This window comes from Lutra lutra, chromosome 10 (assembly GCF_902655055.1).
Source record: "Lutra lutra chromosome 10, mLutLut1.2, whole genome shotgun sequence".
Taxonomy (NCBI): Eukaryota; Metazoa; Chordata; class Mammalia; order Carnivora; family Mustelidae; genus Lutra; species Lutra lutra.
In genome coordinates, this window is record NC_062287.1 from 111223435 (window position 1) to 111240937 (window position 17503).

Below are 17503 nucleotides of genomic sequence, written 5' to 3' on the forward strand. Positions count from 1 at the left end.
CTGCGAGCGGGGAATGGCTCCCAGTGGGTGTCAGGGGGCAGAAGCGAGAGGGCTTCCAGTAAGACTCTGGATTGGAGGGACCTGATTGCCAGGACCGCAAAGGGCCATCCCTCCAGACCCCCGACTCTGACCTGCTCGTCCCCTGTGGGGAGCTGGGCCCACAAACTGAGTGTCCCCACCTCTGTGCCTTCAGGAATGCTGTTCCTTCTGCCTGTGCGCACTTCCCCGCAGTCACTGCCAGGCAGCTCCTCCCCCCGCAGGGCAGGCAAAGCCTCCACACAAAGCCCTCGTTTCCCCCTCACCCAGCCCTGCATCTGCCTCCCCAGCCATGATCCCTGCCCCACAGAAACACTCCTGTTTGGCCGCCGTTCCTTGGGCGTGTGTCTCACGAACGCTGTGACATTTGGCAAGTGCTCGACCAGTGCGGTGTTGATGTGGGCGTGTGGAGTCAGCTGCCTCGGCCGGTGACCTGCTGTGTTTTCAAGGGCAGGGCTCCGACCCCGTGGGTCCCCGCCAGCAGTCCTGGCTGGAGGGGCCTCCGTCGCCCCCCATCACACTTCCACCAGCGGGTGCTCACCTGGCCCACTGGCTCCAGAAATGCAGCTGTCCTCCAGCACCCCCAGCCCCGCTCACAAACTGCTGGGCCGGTGACCCCCACCCTGAGATGTCAGGGCCACTTGGCTTCTCTGAGCCTCAGTCTGGCCATGTGTGAAATGGGAGTGTGGGGTCACTGATTTCTGCACGGTGACCAGAAAACTTCCTGTGCTTGGGAGTGAAAGGGAGGCCTGCCTGGTCGGGCCAGACTCCGGGGCCTCTGGGCGGGTGGAACACACGGTCCCCCAGTGGAACAAGGCGGAGGCTCCCACCAGCCTTCCCTGGGCCGTGACCTGCTACCGTCTGGGGTCATCCTACCGTGCCCACAAGAGCCACCAGCACTGACTGCATTTGGAAGTGTTGGATTTGAACCCCTTGCGACCACTGTTTGTACTGACGCTTTTCCTTTTCTCCCGAGCAGGGAGACTATGAAGGTGAAAACGTGGATTTCAACGACAGAAAAGTAAGTGGATGCGGAGCGGGCGGGGGCCGTGGGCGGGACGGGGCTACACGGCGACCCACGGGGCAACAACACTCCCACCGCACGTGTTGGGGGGACCAGGCGGAACCCCGGCCCGCTGGAATGCGCCCCTCTCTCTGGGTCTGAGAGGTACCCGGGCAGGTTGTGGGGAGCGTGTGAAGGCGAGGGTGTGTTTCTCTACCGTGGCCTTCGTCGCCTGCCCCAAAGCCTGTATCTCCCCTCGGTGATCAACTTGCCCCTCACGGGCGTTTGGCCTAATCACGCACGGCTCCCGGGCCGCCGGGGCCAGCCCCACAGAGAGCCACGGCCTCCTCTGCACACTGGGGAGAATTGTGGGGAGCCACGGCCTCCTCTGCACACTGGGGAGAATTGTGGACGAGGTTCAGCCGAGTGTCTCTCAGCTTATCTGACCTGGGGCACTTTCTAATGGAAGCAGTATTGAGCCGGTGTTCCCTGGGTTATGCCTTTGGAGACACTGAGTGATCTGTTTGTTCAGTGCTCTCCCTGATCCTATGTGCCCAGGCTCCCTGTGTCCCCACCCCCACCACAGCCACTCCTTCTCTGTCCTCCCCACTCCGGAAAGTTCTTCCCTGCCGTCTTGCCGTCCCGCACACAAGCCAGTGCCTGGCTTCCAGGCTCCTCCCTGTGCCCACCTTGCCGCCTCCCGCTTCCCAAACGAGCTGCAGACTTCCTTCAGCGTGGGGGACAGACCTCTGTGCCCATGTTTGCCCCTCAAGGGCAGATCCTTCAGAAGCGGCCGGTGGAGACGCTTCCCTGGGAAGCTCACAATGGTGGCCTTGTCCCAGATCTCAGGCTGGGAACCTCTGTGTATGGAATGTTCTCCGTTCCTGCCTCCCGCTGGCCCCCCATACGTGTTTTTAAGCCTTTGGTACTAGATACAACTTGCCCGCCCGGGAATCCAGCTGAAGATGCTATCTGATTTAGCTCAAAAATGACATATTTGGTTATTTTTAGTGGAACATCTGGCATTCGTCTGAGACCCAGTGACTTGCAGAACCTCCCCCAATTCAATCCCGCTAGAGAAGCACCATCCCCTCCCCAGGCCTGCCTAGGCCAACTCTGGCCTTGGAGTCCATCCTCCTTCATTCCTTTGTCCCCCTGCGCTGCATGTCTGGTGCCTTTCCTCCACCTATAGATGCTTCCTCCCTGGGCACAGTGACCTCATTTCAGGCCTAATTCAGTCCTCCTCATCACAGGCCATTGTGGCCTCCTTCTCACCTGCCTCCCTAGGCACCAGCCACACTGGCTGCTTCACTAATCTTGAGGCTACTCAGATCTCTGCCAAAATGATCTCATTCACTTACTCAGGAGCTACTTACTGGGCACCACTGGGCACCAGGTCCAGCAAACATGACTCTAGGTTTGTCCAGACCCACCTGTTCCCTCTGCCTGGAATGCTGCCCACCCTCTACTCCCCTCACCCCCACTGAATTTAATATCCCAGGTGTGAGTACCAGGCTGTCCCACAGGGGTAGTCCCAGGAGTATTGGATGGATGGTTGGATGATGGATGGATGATGGATGGATGGAGAGAGGGATGGATGATGGATGGGTATTTGGATGGATGGATAGGTGGATGATGGGGGTGATCAGGTGGGTGGATAGAGGGAAGGGTCCTAACTCAGAGCCTTGGAGACCTCATTCTCCCATGCGGCTCCATATTAAGTGACCTGTTTGTGAGTATTTTGTCTTTCCAGTGACAAAATCTGTGGCTCCCCATTATTGGTCCCATCCGTGGCAGGGAAGCCCCCAGTGCCTGGCCCTGGATACCTCACAGGATGGAAAGCGGGGGGCAGCCAAGCCAAGGCCCTTTTCCTGTGCTGAGCTGGAGGAGCACAAGTAGGAAGATTTAAGCAAAGAGTCAGGCCAGGGCCAAGGCTGAGCATGGTCAGAACAGTCCTGGACTCTCAGGGCCCTTGAGAGCGGGAGTGCTCCTTCGTGTGGGGACATGGAGTGGGGGAGTGACTCCAGGCATGGACTGAGCTGTCTCCATCCCCATGCTGGACTGAGAGCCACGGTACCCTGCCCTACTTCCCCCTCTCCTTCCCTCTCCTTTCTTCCTTCCATAGGTACTTACTGGGACCCTGTTATCTTCCCCAGGCCCTGTACAGGGCTCTGGGGATCACGTGGACCAGAAACCCGGCCCTCATGGGCCTCCATTCTAGGGAGAGACAGCAAGGGGCAAGTCCGTACGCGGTAATGAAAGATAGTGTCGGTGCCATAATGGGTCTGCTCAGCCGGGTGGGCCCACATGGGAGGTCTGGGCTCCCTCTGAGGTCCGGGGTCACTGTGACTGGAGCCTCCAGACCCCCATTGGCCCATTCCAGGGCCCTGACACCTCCCACCCTGTTTGCTAGCCTGGGGTGCACCCTCGGAGCTCTGCCAACCATAACAGGGAAATCTTGAGTTTGACTTCTCCGGTCTGCCAGCTGCGGGGGGATCGATGCTCCTTTCTTGTCAGGAAGAACGTTCCACTGAAGTAAAGTAATTGGGCAGAGACCCAGGGCGTACCCCCAGCTGTCCCATGTATGTATGAACAGTGGCTGCCATGCCGCAGGCCAGTGTCCATGGGCAGGCCCAGGGATGTAGGGACCAGCGTGACGAGGCTATGCCTTTGAGAAGGGCCTCCTGTCCCCTCCATCCCTCCCTCCTCCCTCCTGCCCCCATCTCTTGGGCACCTCCCAGCCTGCATGGGGTCTACACCAGTGGCTTGATTTCATGGAGGGGAGGAAGCTGCCCAGGTCAGCGATGGCCGCTTTGCTTTTCCAGAGGTGGTCTGTGTGGTCATCTGAGTTTGCTGTTTGCAGAGTGACCCTGGGGCTTCTTGTCCATGTAACCAGGCTTGCCGAGACGTAGTGAGCCCCTGGGTTATGGCTTTCACGAGGCACAAGCCCCTGAGGTCCCCCTCTGACCCTGGAGGAAGGACAGTCTCTACCAGAATAATGGAAGCCACGGGCTCAGAGGGGAGGGTCTGCCCTGGATGCCTAGCAGGGCTGGGGGGGCCCAGACCGGACCCCTACCCAGGACCTGGGACTCAGACTCAGTGCCCAGGACGCCCACTGGAGGCCTAGCAGAGCCCACATCCCCACCCAGGAGTGGTGCCTTTAACTCCCGCCTCTCTCTTCTGAGACAGAGGAGAGCTGCCCTGCACCCCACTCCCTCGGTAGGCTGCGGAGGCCCCCCCCCCAGCAGCTGGCCTTTCTGTTAGTCCTTCAGAACACAGACCCTGCCCAGTACATCTTGTCGTAGCCCTCACAGAAAGACGTAAAACCGAAAGACCGCTCCCCTTACGGAGATCAGAACAGACCTGCGTGTGTTGACTTTTGAGGAAACGAGCACGTGCGTTGTGAGTGTTAGTTCTTGGAGCCGACTCCCTGGCATGTGGGAGTGGGACCCCTCCCAGCGAGCTTTCGTGCATGCTGTTAATTTCTGGAAAATTACCCAAAGATACGTGTGTGCACAAAATGCCATTAGCTCTGGACTCCGGGGAGGTGGAGGCAGGTTCATGCGTCCACGCCGGCTGCTACCTCAGAACACCCAGGCCAGGTCTTATCCTGCAGGGAGCTCGTGGCACCATCCCTCACCTGCCTCCCTCCCGTTCCCCATCTGACACGCACAGGGGGTCCCAGCCGTGTGACCTAGGCCTTGCATTGAGGCTGGGGAAGCAACAGTGACCCACGTGGGCGGGCTTTCTCTCTTAACACCACCAGTCCCAACCTGGCGTCTTTCTTAGGACACTCCCTGCGAGTTCATGCAAGGCTTTCCAACCGTCAAGCTCATTACCATCCCTGCCCGGAGCCTGGGGGTAATGGGGTGTGTGCAGATTGCATTTATCTCACCGAGCGTGTTAATCAGACGGCTCATCTCAGGGGAGAAGCGCCGAGCTCTCTTTGCATCCCAGGAGAGTTTTCAACGTCTTGCCACTGGTGTTTCTTTGCTGCAGAGCGTGGCGGTCTCTGTCCTTTATAAAGAATGACACGGCATCGGACAGGGACCGCTGAGAACCCTGAGTGGACAAGTCTCACACGGTCGGGCCATTTTAGGTCCATTCCGGATCAGATCGTGAAGAGTGAGGCTTCCATAATGATTCCAGAAGCTTCTGTCCCTTCTACCCCGTTCTTGCCCCATCCGGTCCCAGCTCAGCTCCCCCCACTGGTGGGTTCTTTGGGACCCTTATCGGAGCTGAAAGTTTTGTGTGGGTCTCCCCTGCCAGGACGGGAGCCCCGGGGCTCGGGGCTGTGTCTGTCGTGCTCCCCTCTGAAAGCGCACTGCCCAGCGCAGCAGCGGGCACACGGCCGACTCCCAAGAAGGGTTTGTTGAATGAATGAACAATGTTCCCTGCAGCTGGGCACACCAGCTCTGGGAAGGGAAGCTCCATTTTCCGAAAGCCCTCACCACTTGCTGTCCCGCAGCTCCTGTACCAAGAGTGGGCGAGCTACGGGGTCTTCTATAAATACCAGCCCATCGACCTGGTCAGGTGAGAGAGGACACCGGGTAAGAAGGAGCGGCCCGGCTGCTCCGAGGCTGTGGGAGGCGAGTCCCTGGTTGGATGTCAGTTGGGCTTGACCATACTGAGTACTTATCACCTGGGAACCTGTCTGAACTGGAGAAGCTTGGGAAGGGGCCCCGGGTCCCCCGCAGGCCTGTAGACTCGCTGGGGGCTGGGCTTTTCCTGTCACGTTCATCCTCCTTTGCTGAATCCCCAGCCTGGCTCGACCCCGCTGGGTGGCCGCTGGGGCTCCCTACATGGCTGGTGGAGGGGGAGGAGGACGCTGTCCTGTCTCCCGGGGCAGGAAGGGGAGCAGATGTGTGTCCTGTGGGGACCTGCAGACCGGAGTCTGGCCATGGAAATTCTGAAGCCCCTCAAGGCGCCAGGGATGCAGAATGTGAGGAGGGCAGTTCTCTTGGCTTCTCCAGGCCGGAGCCCTCAGACCGAGTGGAACTTGGGACAGAGGCGGCAACCTCCCAGGCAGCCGGCCATACCCGCACGCCCCAGCCTGGGCCTCACAAGCGGAACGGCCCGCTTCCCGGGGCGCAGAAGGGCAAGAGGCACCCGTGCCCCCGACGGCCAGCCCAGAGCCCCCCCCACCCCACTCTCTAGGTCCTGCTCGGGGGCATGCGGGGCCGGGTCGAGCTGTTTCGTGCCGGGCGGGGAGGTGCCACTTGTCCGCACCGGCAGGCCGTGAGCATAAGCTTGTCTCTGTCTGGCTTTGTCCTGTGGTGCAGGAAGTACTTCGGGGAGAAGATCGGCCTGTACTTCGCCTGGCTGGGTGTCTACACCCAGATGCTCATCCCGGCCTCCGTGGTCGGCATCATCGTCTTCCTGTACGGATGTGCCACTGTCGACGAGAACATCCCCAGGTAGGCAGGTCTCCTCCCCGCACATGCCCTCTGCTCCCGGAGGGGCTGCCCTCCTCCCACGGAGGCCGTGGCCCCCACAGGCCCTTGAACCCGCGGCCCTGGGTGGGGCGAGCGCTGTCTGAGAGCAGGGGCGGCCTTTCCCAGCACAGACACCCCGGGAGACGCACTCCAGTCCGGAGTGAGACGTAGAATAAGCATCCAGCAACTTTCCCTTCTTGGAAGGTGTTTTGCCCTGTTTTAAAGGAGTTTTCAGTCCTTCAGGGACTAGGAAATTCTCCGCTTCCTAGCAAGTTCAGGAGATGAGCCAAAGGGCCCTGTCGAGGTCTCGTGCGTGGACTCGGCCCCCTGACTCTCCACCCCCATCCCGTCCCTTTGGCCCTGGGGGGTTCACAGAGCAGACAGTCCTGCTGCGGTCCCCCCCCAAGGGTTACGCCAGGCAAGGGGAGCTCTTGGGAGAAGGCCGGGGCCCCCAAGACAGCCCTGTGCTGGGGAGGATATGAGCCAAGTGGTGGGAGCCCAGAGGCTGCGGTCCTCGGGGGGGCTCGGGAGTGCCCTGTCTCTCCCCGCTGTGTGCCAGGGCCACAAGCCCTGAGCCAGGGGTGACTGTGTTGTGTCTTCCGGACGACAGGCCCCTCCTCGGTCAGGGACACCGCTGCCCGGCCTGTGGCCCTGCTTCCCACTAGCACGCAGGCTCGCCAGGGAAGCCCGGGGACATCCGTTCAGTTCTGTTGCTCACAACTCAGCCCTGTGGTTCCAAAGCAGAGCCATGGCTTGGAACATTCATCTGTAGTTCCAGTCAGCGCAGATCAAACGAGTCCCTTACCTGGCCAGGCGGCTGGCTCATCACAGCTCTGCCCACAGAAAGGCCATATCCGGCAAATTTTGGTATAAATGGTGCTTTGAGGCATGAGTAACACCTAAAATATTTCCACCCACCTGGGATCAAAATGTTAAAGGAATCTGGCTTACGTACCCTCCAGGGCTATTCTGGGTACAGACAGACCAGAGGAAGCTTGTCCCTTTGTTGGCTAATGTGACGTGAGGCCACTGTGCTTGAGTCTGACAGTGGCTGCTGGGAACCCAGGTGTGATGTGGCTTTAGCTCCAGAGCCCCAAGGGACGCAGCAAGTGGCAGCCCCCGGGGGCTTCTCCTCCCTCCCCTCCTCCCAAGCGTAGCCGGGGAGTCTCAGCCAGGGGGCTCTGCCCGGGCACGCCTGTACCACTAGGGCACCGAGGTCCCCAAGGCCAGGCCAGCACTGCCTCCTCTCGACACACGGCCAGGGACGCGCACTGGCCTCACGGCGGATTCTGGACGCCCATCCTCTTTCGGCCTTGGCCGCTGCCCAGTTGGTGCCTTGGGTGAAGCAAGAGGTGTGTGTCCCCCGGGAGTGTGATCCGTCCACGTGTGTAGGGAAGGCAGAGGCCCTGCCCTTCGAGGTCCCAGCTGCCACCCCCAACCGGCCCATCCCCTCCAAAGAACAGAACTTCCCATTCCTTGTCTTTATTTTGGCTGTGGCTGAGGAAGGGCGAGGCAGAGGGTTTAAAACCTGCAGAAAAAGGCTTTTTGTCTGGCTGGCCTCGTTTATGCCAACGGGTGAGAGGGCTGGCGGCAGGCAGAGCTGCACGGCCTTGCCCCTGCCCCCCACAGGGCTCTGGGCCACCCCATCCTCTAGCCAGGGCACCGGGGCCCTGGGCAGTGCAGTGACAGTGGGGGCCTTTATCAGCCTCCCCAACACCTGCCCCCCGGAAGGGCCCTTGGAGGAGAGGGAACTCAGCGAGGGGCAGGAGACGGACGCTCACGGCCGCTGTCCGTGCTCGGTTACCCCCAGGGTAGTAACGGCAATCACCACTGTTCCCGCTGTTCCTGGGCCTTCGTGGGCTTTCCCTAGTTTCCCCAGTGTCCCAACAGCACTCTCATTCCCAGCACCCCCTTCTACAGATGGGGAGACTGAGGCCCAAGGAATCTGAGTCACCCACCCCAGGCCACACAGATTACGAAGGGTAGAGCTGAGCCCTAAAGCCAGAGCTGGCTGGCTCTGAGGTCCACGCAGCCACGCCACCCGCGTGTGCCGGCCCCTCTCGCGCACACACGCACGCACACACGTACACTCACTTCCCCAGGGGCTCCAAGGCAGCAGCTCCTTGTCACAAACATCTTTCCACGTCCATGCCTGACACAGTGCCTGGTACATGGGGTTTTCACAGCATGACTGAGAAGAAAGCCGGGACGCCCACCATGCTGGCACAGGGGGTCCCCACAGCCTCTCAGCAGGTGTCCTGCTGTGGGCCAAGCATGGTTGTGCACCTGAGTTCATGTGCACAGAAATAAGAAAGAAACACCCCCCTCCGCACTCTTCAGCATCTGGGAAAGCGCGCTCCTGCCTGGGGTCTAGAGCTCAGAGTCTTGTCCAAGTTAGCAGGGAGGGGAAAATTCAGGGAAGGCTAGAGCCCGGGGTGGGGAACACCTTACTCTTGACTCCTCTCCTCATCTCCCAGAAGGAGAAACTGAGTCTGAGGCTAAAGGGACATGGGGCAGGAAGAGCCAAGGGAGGACCCGGGGCAGGAGGTGAGAGCCCGCGGTCTGTGGGCCGCAGACGAGAACCACGAAGGACCAAGGCCCAAACCCCACTCTGTTGTGTGACCCTTGGCACGTTACTTCCCCTCTTTGGGCTTATTTCTTCATTGATGATGGTGGGATTGTAGGGGTCCCCGCAGCTGGTCTGGGCCAGGTGGGTGCCCGTGGGGGCTCCTGCCTTTGAGTATCAGTGACTTGCCTATTAGCGGGAGAGAGCCTGAGTGCCAGGGAGCTGGGGGGTGGGGAGGCTCAGCTCCCCTCCCGTCCCTCCGCAGCAGCTGGGCTCCAGCCCCAGACTCCATGTCAGCCCAGAGGATAAGAACCTTGTTGAGCAGGACCCACTCCTGCTCCAAGCGAGCCCTGCATGGTGGATGTCCCCCCCCACCCCCCGCCCCGGGCTGCCTTTCGATGTGTTCCTTCCTGCCCACCTACCTGTCTCCCCTGTGTGTCCAGAGCCCCCCTGAGGCTGATGCCTGGGTGGCCCCTGAGGCCAGCTGCCCCACGGCATCCCCACCAGGACGGCTGAGCCGACGTGCGCTCTGCCTGGGACGTGCAAGGGCACGGGAGGGCACAGCCTTCTTGTGGCCTCACCTGTTCTTCTTGCTGTCTTCCTCACATCACGAGCCCCTGGGCAGCTCCCGCTACTAGAACAAGCCCGGACAGAACCCAGATGTTAGAGGACACTGGCTGCTGTCTCTCCGCTTCTCCAAGAGGCAGCTCCCACATGGGCCATGGGTCCTGCTGCCTCTGGTCCACCCCGACCCCGAGACGTGAGCACTCAGACGCCCCTCTCAGGTCACCCAGCAGGTCTGGACGGGCCTGCATCCGGGGTGGGCTGCAGAAATTGCAGGCCTTATGCAAAAGAAAAATGCAGGAGCCCTGTCTAAAATCGTGGAGAATCGTTAAGTGGTACCAGGTGTGAAAGCAACCCGAGGCCCTTCGGAGCACAGGTTCCCCAGGACCGCCCATGTCACCGGTGTCCGCAGGCAGCCCTAGAGAGCATGTGGGGGACGCGGGCGTTGGCTGCAGCCGGCTAGTGCGCCTTATGGGGGTCACTTCACCGACCCCCACCCCGGCATGGCTCCCGGCGTGGAGTGTCTGCGTGTCCCGGCCCGGGGACTTACAGGCAGCCCCCGTCTTGCAGCATGGAGATGTGTGACCACAGACAGAACATCACCATGTGCCCGCTGTGCGATAAGACCTGCAGCTACTGGAAGATGAGCTCGGCATGCGCCACCGCCCGGGCCAGCCACCTCTTCGACAACCCCGCCACCGTCTTCTTCTCCGTCTTCATGGCCCTCTGGGGTAAGCAGAGCCTGGCCGCCTGGGGTCTAGGGGGCAGGGGCGACTTTGCCTCGGTCCCTCCATGGCTTTCCTTCCACCTTGACATTTTGCACAGGCTGTGCTAGCCTGGAATGAGCATGGTAGGGAGGTTCAGTAGGGGGACGGTACCCCGTTGTGCCTGCAGGTGGGGAGGGTCTGGGCTGCATCCCGGATACAGACTGTTTCTTCTGACCCACGCCTTACGGAAGGTGGAGGGGGTGTCTGCTCTTAGAAACGGGCCGTCTTTCCTGGGACTAGGTCCCTGCAGCACCCCTGCAGGTTCCACGTGCCCACTTTTCGGGGAAGGATACCAAGGCCCAGAGACGGTTAGTGTGAGTTTCCCAAGGTCACTCAGCTCCTGAGTCTCCAAGGCAAGGAAGGAATGTGGGGTTTCCAGAGCTGGTGCCCTTACCTCCGCCTGCCACCCCGAGTCCAAGGCACGGGGCTCATCCTTCAGGATGCTTCTCTGCTCTGGTACCCGACAGATGCCGGGGGCGTGGGCAGTGGGCGGTGGGTGAGTGCTGTCTGGTTGCGTTTCTGCAGATGTTTTTGGATTAGCAAACTGACCTGTTCCCTCCTCTGTGGTCCTGAGTTACCCCCTCTCCAGGGGAGGATCCGGGCCCTGGGCAGCTGTGTGCAGAGCTGTCCCCTGGATACCAGAGCCCCGGTCCTTGTCCCCAGGGACTCCCATCTAGTAGGAGATGGAACCGGGCACAGGAGCTAAGGGTCAGGATGCCTGTGGGAGGAAGTCAGGACAGACTTCCCGGAAGAGGTGTGAGCCCCTTGAGCGGAGTTCTGAAGATGCGGTGGGTGGGGGTGCCACGTGTTTGCGGTGCGGGGACTCAGTGCAGAAGCGGAAGGACCGGGAAGAGTCCTGCCGGCACGTCCCAGAGCGGCACATAGCTGCATCGGCCCCGTGCACAGTGGGTGTGTGGGGGGCAGAGGGGGCTGAGAAGCTGCTCGTTGTACAAATGGGGATGGAGACTGCCCCTGGCCAGCCAGATGCGTGGCTCTTACGGGTCCGTGTGACCTAGATGTGTGAGGATCCGGTCACGGAGAATTCGGTCGCGGCACCCCAGTGCTGAGCGGAACAGGTTGTCAGTGTCACGCCAGAAGCCTCGACTCGGGAGCATTTTTCAGAATTGCAGAATCCGTGAAGTTGGGGCCTGGGCTTCCCAGCTTGGCCGCTGCCCCTGGGAGGCTGGAGGCTCAGGAAGGTCTGCCAACGCAGGAAAAAACCACGGAGCAGAACCAGCTTCGTGATAGGTCGGGGCTGACCCCGAGGTCCTCACCGAGCCTGAACCGGCTTCTGCCCAGCCTGGCAGCCTCCCTCCCCGCCCAAGGTGGTCCATTCAGACCTGAGGTGGTGTTTGCGAGAGCTGTCAGTGAGGTGGGGGAGCATCCAGCGTCCCCGGGGGGCTGAGGTTGCTGCCTAGCCTGGTCTCCCTGGAGCAGTGGCCAGAGCTCAGAGTGGGCTGAACCTGTGTGGTTTGGAGGCGGGGGGTGCAGAGGAGCTGCGCAGTGTCTCCGGAGAACTGGGAGGAGCACAGAAGGCTCAGTAGTGGGGCTGGTTCCTCAGTCACATTGCTGGAAACCGCGTGGGGGGATGGGGCGGCAGGCAGCAGCCGCAGGCTCTGGGATGGTCCTGCTGAGGATGTGAGCCACAGCCCCTCCCCTTAGATGCACCCACCACCGCGCCCAGCCCGCCACCCTCCAGTCTGGAGAGCAGCGTGGTCCTTAGCAGATCCCTGCCTGTGGGTCTCCCACCCCAAGGCCTCATGCCCTGGGCCCGGCGCTGCAGCCACCCACCCCTGCCGGCTTGGCTGGGGCGTGGCTCTCCACAAGCACCCTCAGTGGGCCCCTGGCCAGCTGACTGGCTCCTGCAGGGTCTCTGGGCCCGGGTGGCCCATGCCAAGCTTGCAACCACCAGTGGCCCATAGGGTGACCCGTGAGGGTCAGAGGGGCGGCTGCAGAGCCTCAGCCCGGCCCAAAGGTGCAGCTGACTCTAGGGCTCCCGCACTGTCGTCACACCCACTGGGGGTACCACCTGCCGTGTGGGGTGGCATGAGAAGTACAAGTGTGCGTGACTGTCCTGGCCGTTGCGGGGTGGGGGGGCGGTGATCAACCACTTTTATGATGTGCTTGTGCTCAGGGAAGCCTGGGAGGCAAACTGATGATTCCGCTGCCCTTGCAAGATTACAGTCCTGGATTCAAACAGGAGCAGCATGTGCAAAGGCCCGGTGGTAGGGATGCAGGGCCTGGTGAAGGAGCCTGCTGGGGGCAGGGAGCGGGGGTGGGGAAGAGTGTGGGGGATCCCAGAGACCAAGCAAGGGCCCGCGGGGAAGAACTCAGTGTTCTCACCGGAAGGAATCAGGAACCAGTGCAGTCGGCTTGCGGCATCAAAGGTGTTTTTGTGTCTTATCCTTGAGTCAGAGATAGCAAGTATAAGAGGCAGCTTGGGAGGAAGTGGAGGGAAGGCAGACCCAGCTCCGACGGGGACAGTGGCCAGGGGGCTCTCAGTCGAGACTGAAGTGACAGGTGCTTGGGCCAGTGGTAAGAAGCCAGGTTAATCCAAGGGGGCTCTGGGATGGCCAGACCGGAAAGGGGGCTGGTGGGAAGGGCCAGAGCAGCGGTCAAGAGAATTTGACACCTCCCTCCCTGGCCCCGGGCTCCCCGATTTTGTCCCACCCATTTCCACTTTCCCCACGGGAAGCTCAAAGAGGAACCCAGCCCCCAGACTCCAGGTTTCTGCCCCTCCAAACAAAGGGGTCCGGACAGAGAAAAGACATTCTGGTCATTACAAAGGACTCGGATGCCTCGTTTCCACTCTCACACGGGCCATCCCCAGGGTTGAGGAGAAGCGGCAGGCCTGGCTGAGCCGGCTTCGTGTGAAGCGTGGGGGGTAGAGTTACAGCCCTGCCCCACTGTGGATGGGGAGTATCGGCCTGGGGGTGCAGCCCGCCCGGGGCCTGGCCTCAGGGCGGGGAGGAAGCAGGCCCACTGCGTCCCTGGCACACACGTGTCCTCTGCAGCCAGCCTCTCTGGACAGAACGTAACTTATAGGTGCGCGGCCTGTCTCCTCAGGCGACAGGGCCCACCCTCTCCTGCCGGGCAACAGAAGCCAGCGGCGGCTGGAGCTCGGCACGGAGCCGTCTGAGGCTGTCATCACTGTGCCTCCAGCTGAAAGCCGCCCCTGGCGAGTCTTCGGCACCAGGCGCCGGGTGCGGTTCTGGCCACAGAGCCCTGAACGCTCCCTTGGCACCCGGCCGTGGCCAGTTTTGTCTTGTAAGTACAGCACCTGCGCTGTCCCCCTGAGGGACGTGCACCGGACACGCGTGGGGCACCGCACTTCCTCCTTGGGCCATCACCCCAGGGTGGACACAAGCCGTGCCCGATCTGACAGGGGCAGGTCTGTCCCCTTCCCCACCCAGCGGTCAGGAGAAAGCCGGCCAGGCTTGTCCCTTGCTCGCTGGGCTCGGAACGGCCCTGACTGCCCGCAGCCTGTGCACCACGGATGATGGAGAGTATCCGGGACTGTCCACCCAGCCCGGCTCCAGGGAGCTCCTGCCCAGACCCAGCCTGGCCCTGCCCTCCCCACCGAGTAGCAGTGGCTCTGGGCTCATCTGTCCCTACTTGTCAGAGCAAAGGGTCTGTGCCCTAAATATTTAAAACCCAACAGTCTCCCCGTAGGGCTCACACTGGGTTCCCACCCGACAGGATGTACCCCGGGACGAGGGTGCAGTGAGGGAGGAGCCTGGACGCGGCACCCATTGGCGGCCCAGCCCACGCTCGCCCCCCCGCCGGTCCCCAGGTTTTGCATGATGCCCGTCTCCTGTCTCTCCCAGTCCTGGCTCCACTTTGAAATGGTAGCAGCCCTTTTACCGATTTTTCCATTTGAGGGTTCGTCTGTGGGATTTGGGGGGATACGGGAGTTCTGCCGAGGAGGTGTGAGACCTTTTTGCTGCAGCAGGGACTGGGCAGCCAGGAGACGGGCTTTGCAGTCGGCACCCCGGAGAGTGTTAGCGGCATCAGCGCGCACATGTCGGCCAACACGGAGCTCGGGAGCCGTGGACTGTGCTAGACTCTGCCTTGTGCAGTGCGGCCGCTGAGCGAGGAGGCAGCTTCTGTGTTCCAGGACGTGTGCTCAGAGCAGGAGGCAGATGCAGGCAGACATAAGCAGAGCCTCACGATAAATGCCGTCCATTAGGGCTCTTCGCGGGCAAAGGCAGTCTTCCGAAGGAGGCCACATGAAACCCTAGGGCACCAGCTCAGCACGGGGAAAGATTTCCAGCAGTGAGCCCTGTGTCGCACTAGGTGGTGAGCACCCTGCTCCGAGGGGCAATCAAGCTGTGTTGGAGGACCCCTTGCTGGGGCTGCTGCACAGCATAGGGAGGCGGTAGCTCTGTGCGGTTCTACTGCCCACCCTCGCCTCTCTGGACCCTGGGTCCGCCGGGAATTACCTCTGTGCCCCCCACTGCCCTCTGAGCCTCATTCTCAGCCTCCCTGGCTTCCTCAAGACCTCAGTGCTGCTAAACTGTCCCCAGCTGGTCTGGGCCCAGGAAGCTTCAAGCGGAAGCCGGAACACCTGCTGGGCGGGCGCGCAGCCTCCTGGGTCCCTGCCCCGAGCCGGGAAGGCCCACCAGGCAGCACATTCGAGCCCCCAGGGGAGCTCAGCTTGCACAAGCCGCCGTCGGACGCTTGGGTCCAAGCCACTACTCAGCTGGGTGGACTCTGTGCCAGGACGGGTGGATGCAGGGAAGCAGTCACTGGAGCCACTGGGTCCTGGGCGGGACTCAGGTTCAGATCTCTTAGCTCGTCCCCTAGCGGCTGTGTGACGTCAGGCAAGTGGCTTCTGCTCTCTGGACCCCAGGTTCCCCATTTATAAAATGGGGGGGATAACACAAGCCACCTGGAGCCGTGCCGGGAGCCTCGAGCGCGCCGTTCCTTGTGACATACTCGGGGCCGTGCCTGGTGCCAGCTCTCACGTCGGCTCTGCGAGCGCTTGCTTACTGGACGTGTGCGAACAGCCTGGAACATAGGAGGCCGGGGCTCAAACCCTGCACTTGGGGGCCTCTGGAGGTCGTGTCCCTTCACCCGCTCTGGAGGAACACCCGCTTCCGCGAGCCGGGCCCTGCGCTCTGCCGGGCACCATGCTGAGTGTCGTAGGTGCAGTGACTCACGTGTGTCCCCAGTGACCGCAGGAGGTGGACAGCTTTATTGCCCGTTTGACAGATGAGCAAATCGAGGCAACTTTCCCAAGCTTAAACCAGAACTGCTAGGCGGAGGCAAGACTCCCGAGGCCTGTGCTCCGCCGCTTGGCCACTGGGCCCCCCCCCGTCGGCCCTCACGGTTAACGGCTCCCCCTGCTCCACAGAGGCCTTTCTTACTCCTGACCTGGATGGCTTCCCCATCTGTCCCCAAACATACCTCCCTCCCCTGCAACCCCGCACTGCAGGCTGACTGTGCACCAGACCCTGGGCTGGAGCCCTGCCTAGGTGACCTCTGTCCCAGTAGCCCTGGAGGGAGGGTGGGGTGTTTCTCTCCACTGAGGACACTGCAGCACAGAGAGGCTGTGGCTTGGGCAAGGTCACACAGCGATGGCATCTATCACTGACCTGACGGACCCTGCCCCAGCCCCGGCTTCCCAGATCTACACTAGTGCTCTGGTCACCCCTCTTCCTGCAGATGTGTTCCCAGCTCTGTTCCGCACCCTTCTGAGGGAGCAGAGAGTTTCCCGGAGCTGGTCATGGGGGGCAGGCAGGCAGGCACCGCTCAGCCGGGCAAGCCCACAGGGATCCCATCAAATGCTGTGCCCCTGCTCCGGGAAGCCAGCGTGCTGGGTTCCCCCTTTATTGAGCACCTACTCTATGCAGAGAGCCTCAAAGGTGTTGGCAGGCCCTTCCCAGCACCCCATCCTTGAGAGACAGACGTGACTCCGTCCCCCCGGGATGGAGGGAAAGGGGCAGATCTGCCTCTGCTGCTTGCCACCCCCACCGCGCCCAGCTTCACTTCCGCCCAGGGTGGGGTGGGGGGACAACAATGCGCCTGTCCGTCGAGTGCGAGTTCCGTCCACACACTCTCATTTGGGGGAAAAAATAACAAAAAAGCCAAACTGCTCCCAGGAGGCACTTCCCTTTAGGAAAAAAGGAGCCATTATAAATCAAGACAAAAGCCACAGTAACGAGCCTGTGGGGCTCGGGAGGTGGCCGTGCGGTCCAGCCCCAGCCGGCGGGCGGAGGCAGAGGGGCGCCCCCTCGGTCCTGCAGCTCCACAATCACTGTCAAGCGTAATTAGCAGAGACCTCGCAGCCAGTTTCCTTTAAATCCCTTATTCAGTGACTTGTTCACTGCCCTCTGGGGGATCCTTCTCCCACTGATTGGTCTTCCTCCCCATGTCCTTTCTTCTCCTGCTCTCTGGCTGCTAACATTTATGCGGGCACAGTGACAGAGCCTCACGTCCGCTCCTCCATGGGGTCCGCCGGCCCCGGGCACGGACACGCTGGCCCCAGAGACTCCAGCTCGCTGCCACCTGCCATGTGTGACATTTCAAAGCCTCCAACAAGGTGTCCCACAAAGCAACTTTGAGCCCCATTTAGCTCTTTGCTGTGATCAATTTTCTGAAATTATGGCATAATAATGGGGTTTTAACAGTTTGTCAGTTCCATGCGGAACAAAGGAGTTTGTTTGATCTGAGCCTGGCTGCGAGAAGCTTGGGAAGGTGGCTCGGACCTGAAGGAGATCCGGCGGGTGGTGAAGCCCCTGGGGCGTGCCCCGCCCAGCACCCCGATCCAGGTCGGAGTGCAGCGGGAGCTAGTGTGGGCTTCTCACTGGAATTCCACAGCTGGGGCAGCTCGGGAGGGAGGCCTGCTCGGAGGGTACATAAGGAGGGTACCCTCTCCGAGAGCCCCTGCCGGCCCTACAGCTCAGGGCAGAGGCACCCCCGGTCCCCCCTCGGAGGAGGAGATGTGTGCGGCGAGTGGACCCTCGGGGTGTTGGGAGCCAGAGGGTCGGAGCAGGTCTCTCCTCTCGGGGATGGCCTGTCAGGGTAGGTGCACCCCTGGGCTGGTGCAGAGGGAGCAGCTGAGGCCTGCCTGCCCCTAGGGCTCTGGGGTCGGGAGAGGGAGAGGGCGGCAGAGGTGAGACAAGATGAG

At 61.5% G+C, this 17503-nt stretch overlaps 1 protein-coding gene across 5 annotated transcripts in view; it reads left to right on the forward strand.

Moving 5' to 3' along the window:
• The window catches only part of ANO1 (anoctamin 1), a 149866-nt gene that overhangs the window by 101091 nt on the left and 31272 nt on the right, over positions 1-17503 (forward strand). For all 5 annotated transcript variants that reach the window (XM_047692222.1, XM_047692221.1, XM_047692223.1 and 2 more), the window contains 4 exons: positions 1016-1057; positions 5508-5572; positions 6322-6456; positions 10175-10335. In XM_047692222.1, the coding sequence (XP_047548178.1) occupies positions 1016-1057; positions 5508-5572; positions 6322-6456; positions 10175-10335 (403 nt within the window). The remainder of the gene's footprint in view (positions 1-1015; positions 1058-5507; positions 5573-6321; positions 6457-10174; positions 10336-17503) is intronic.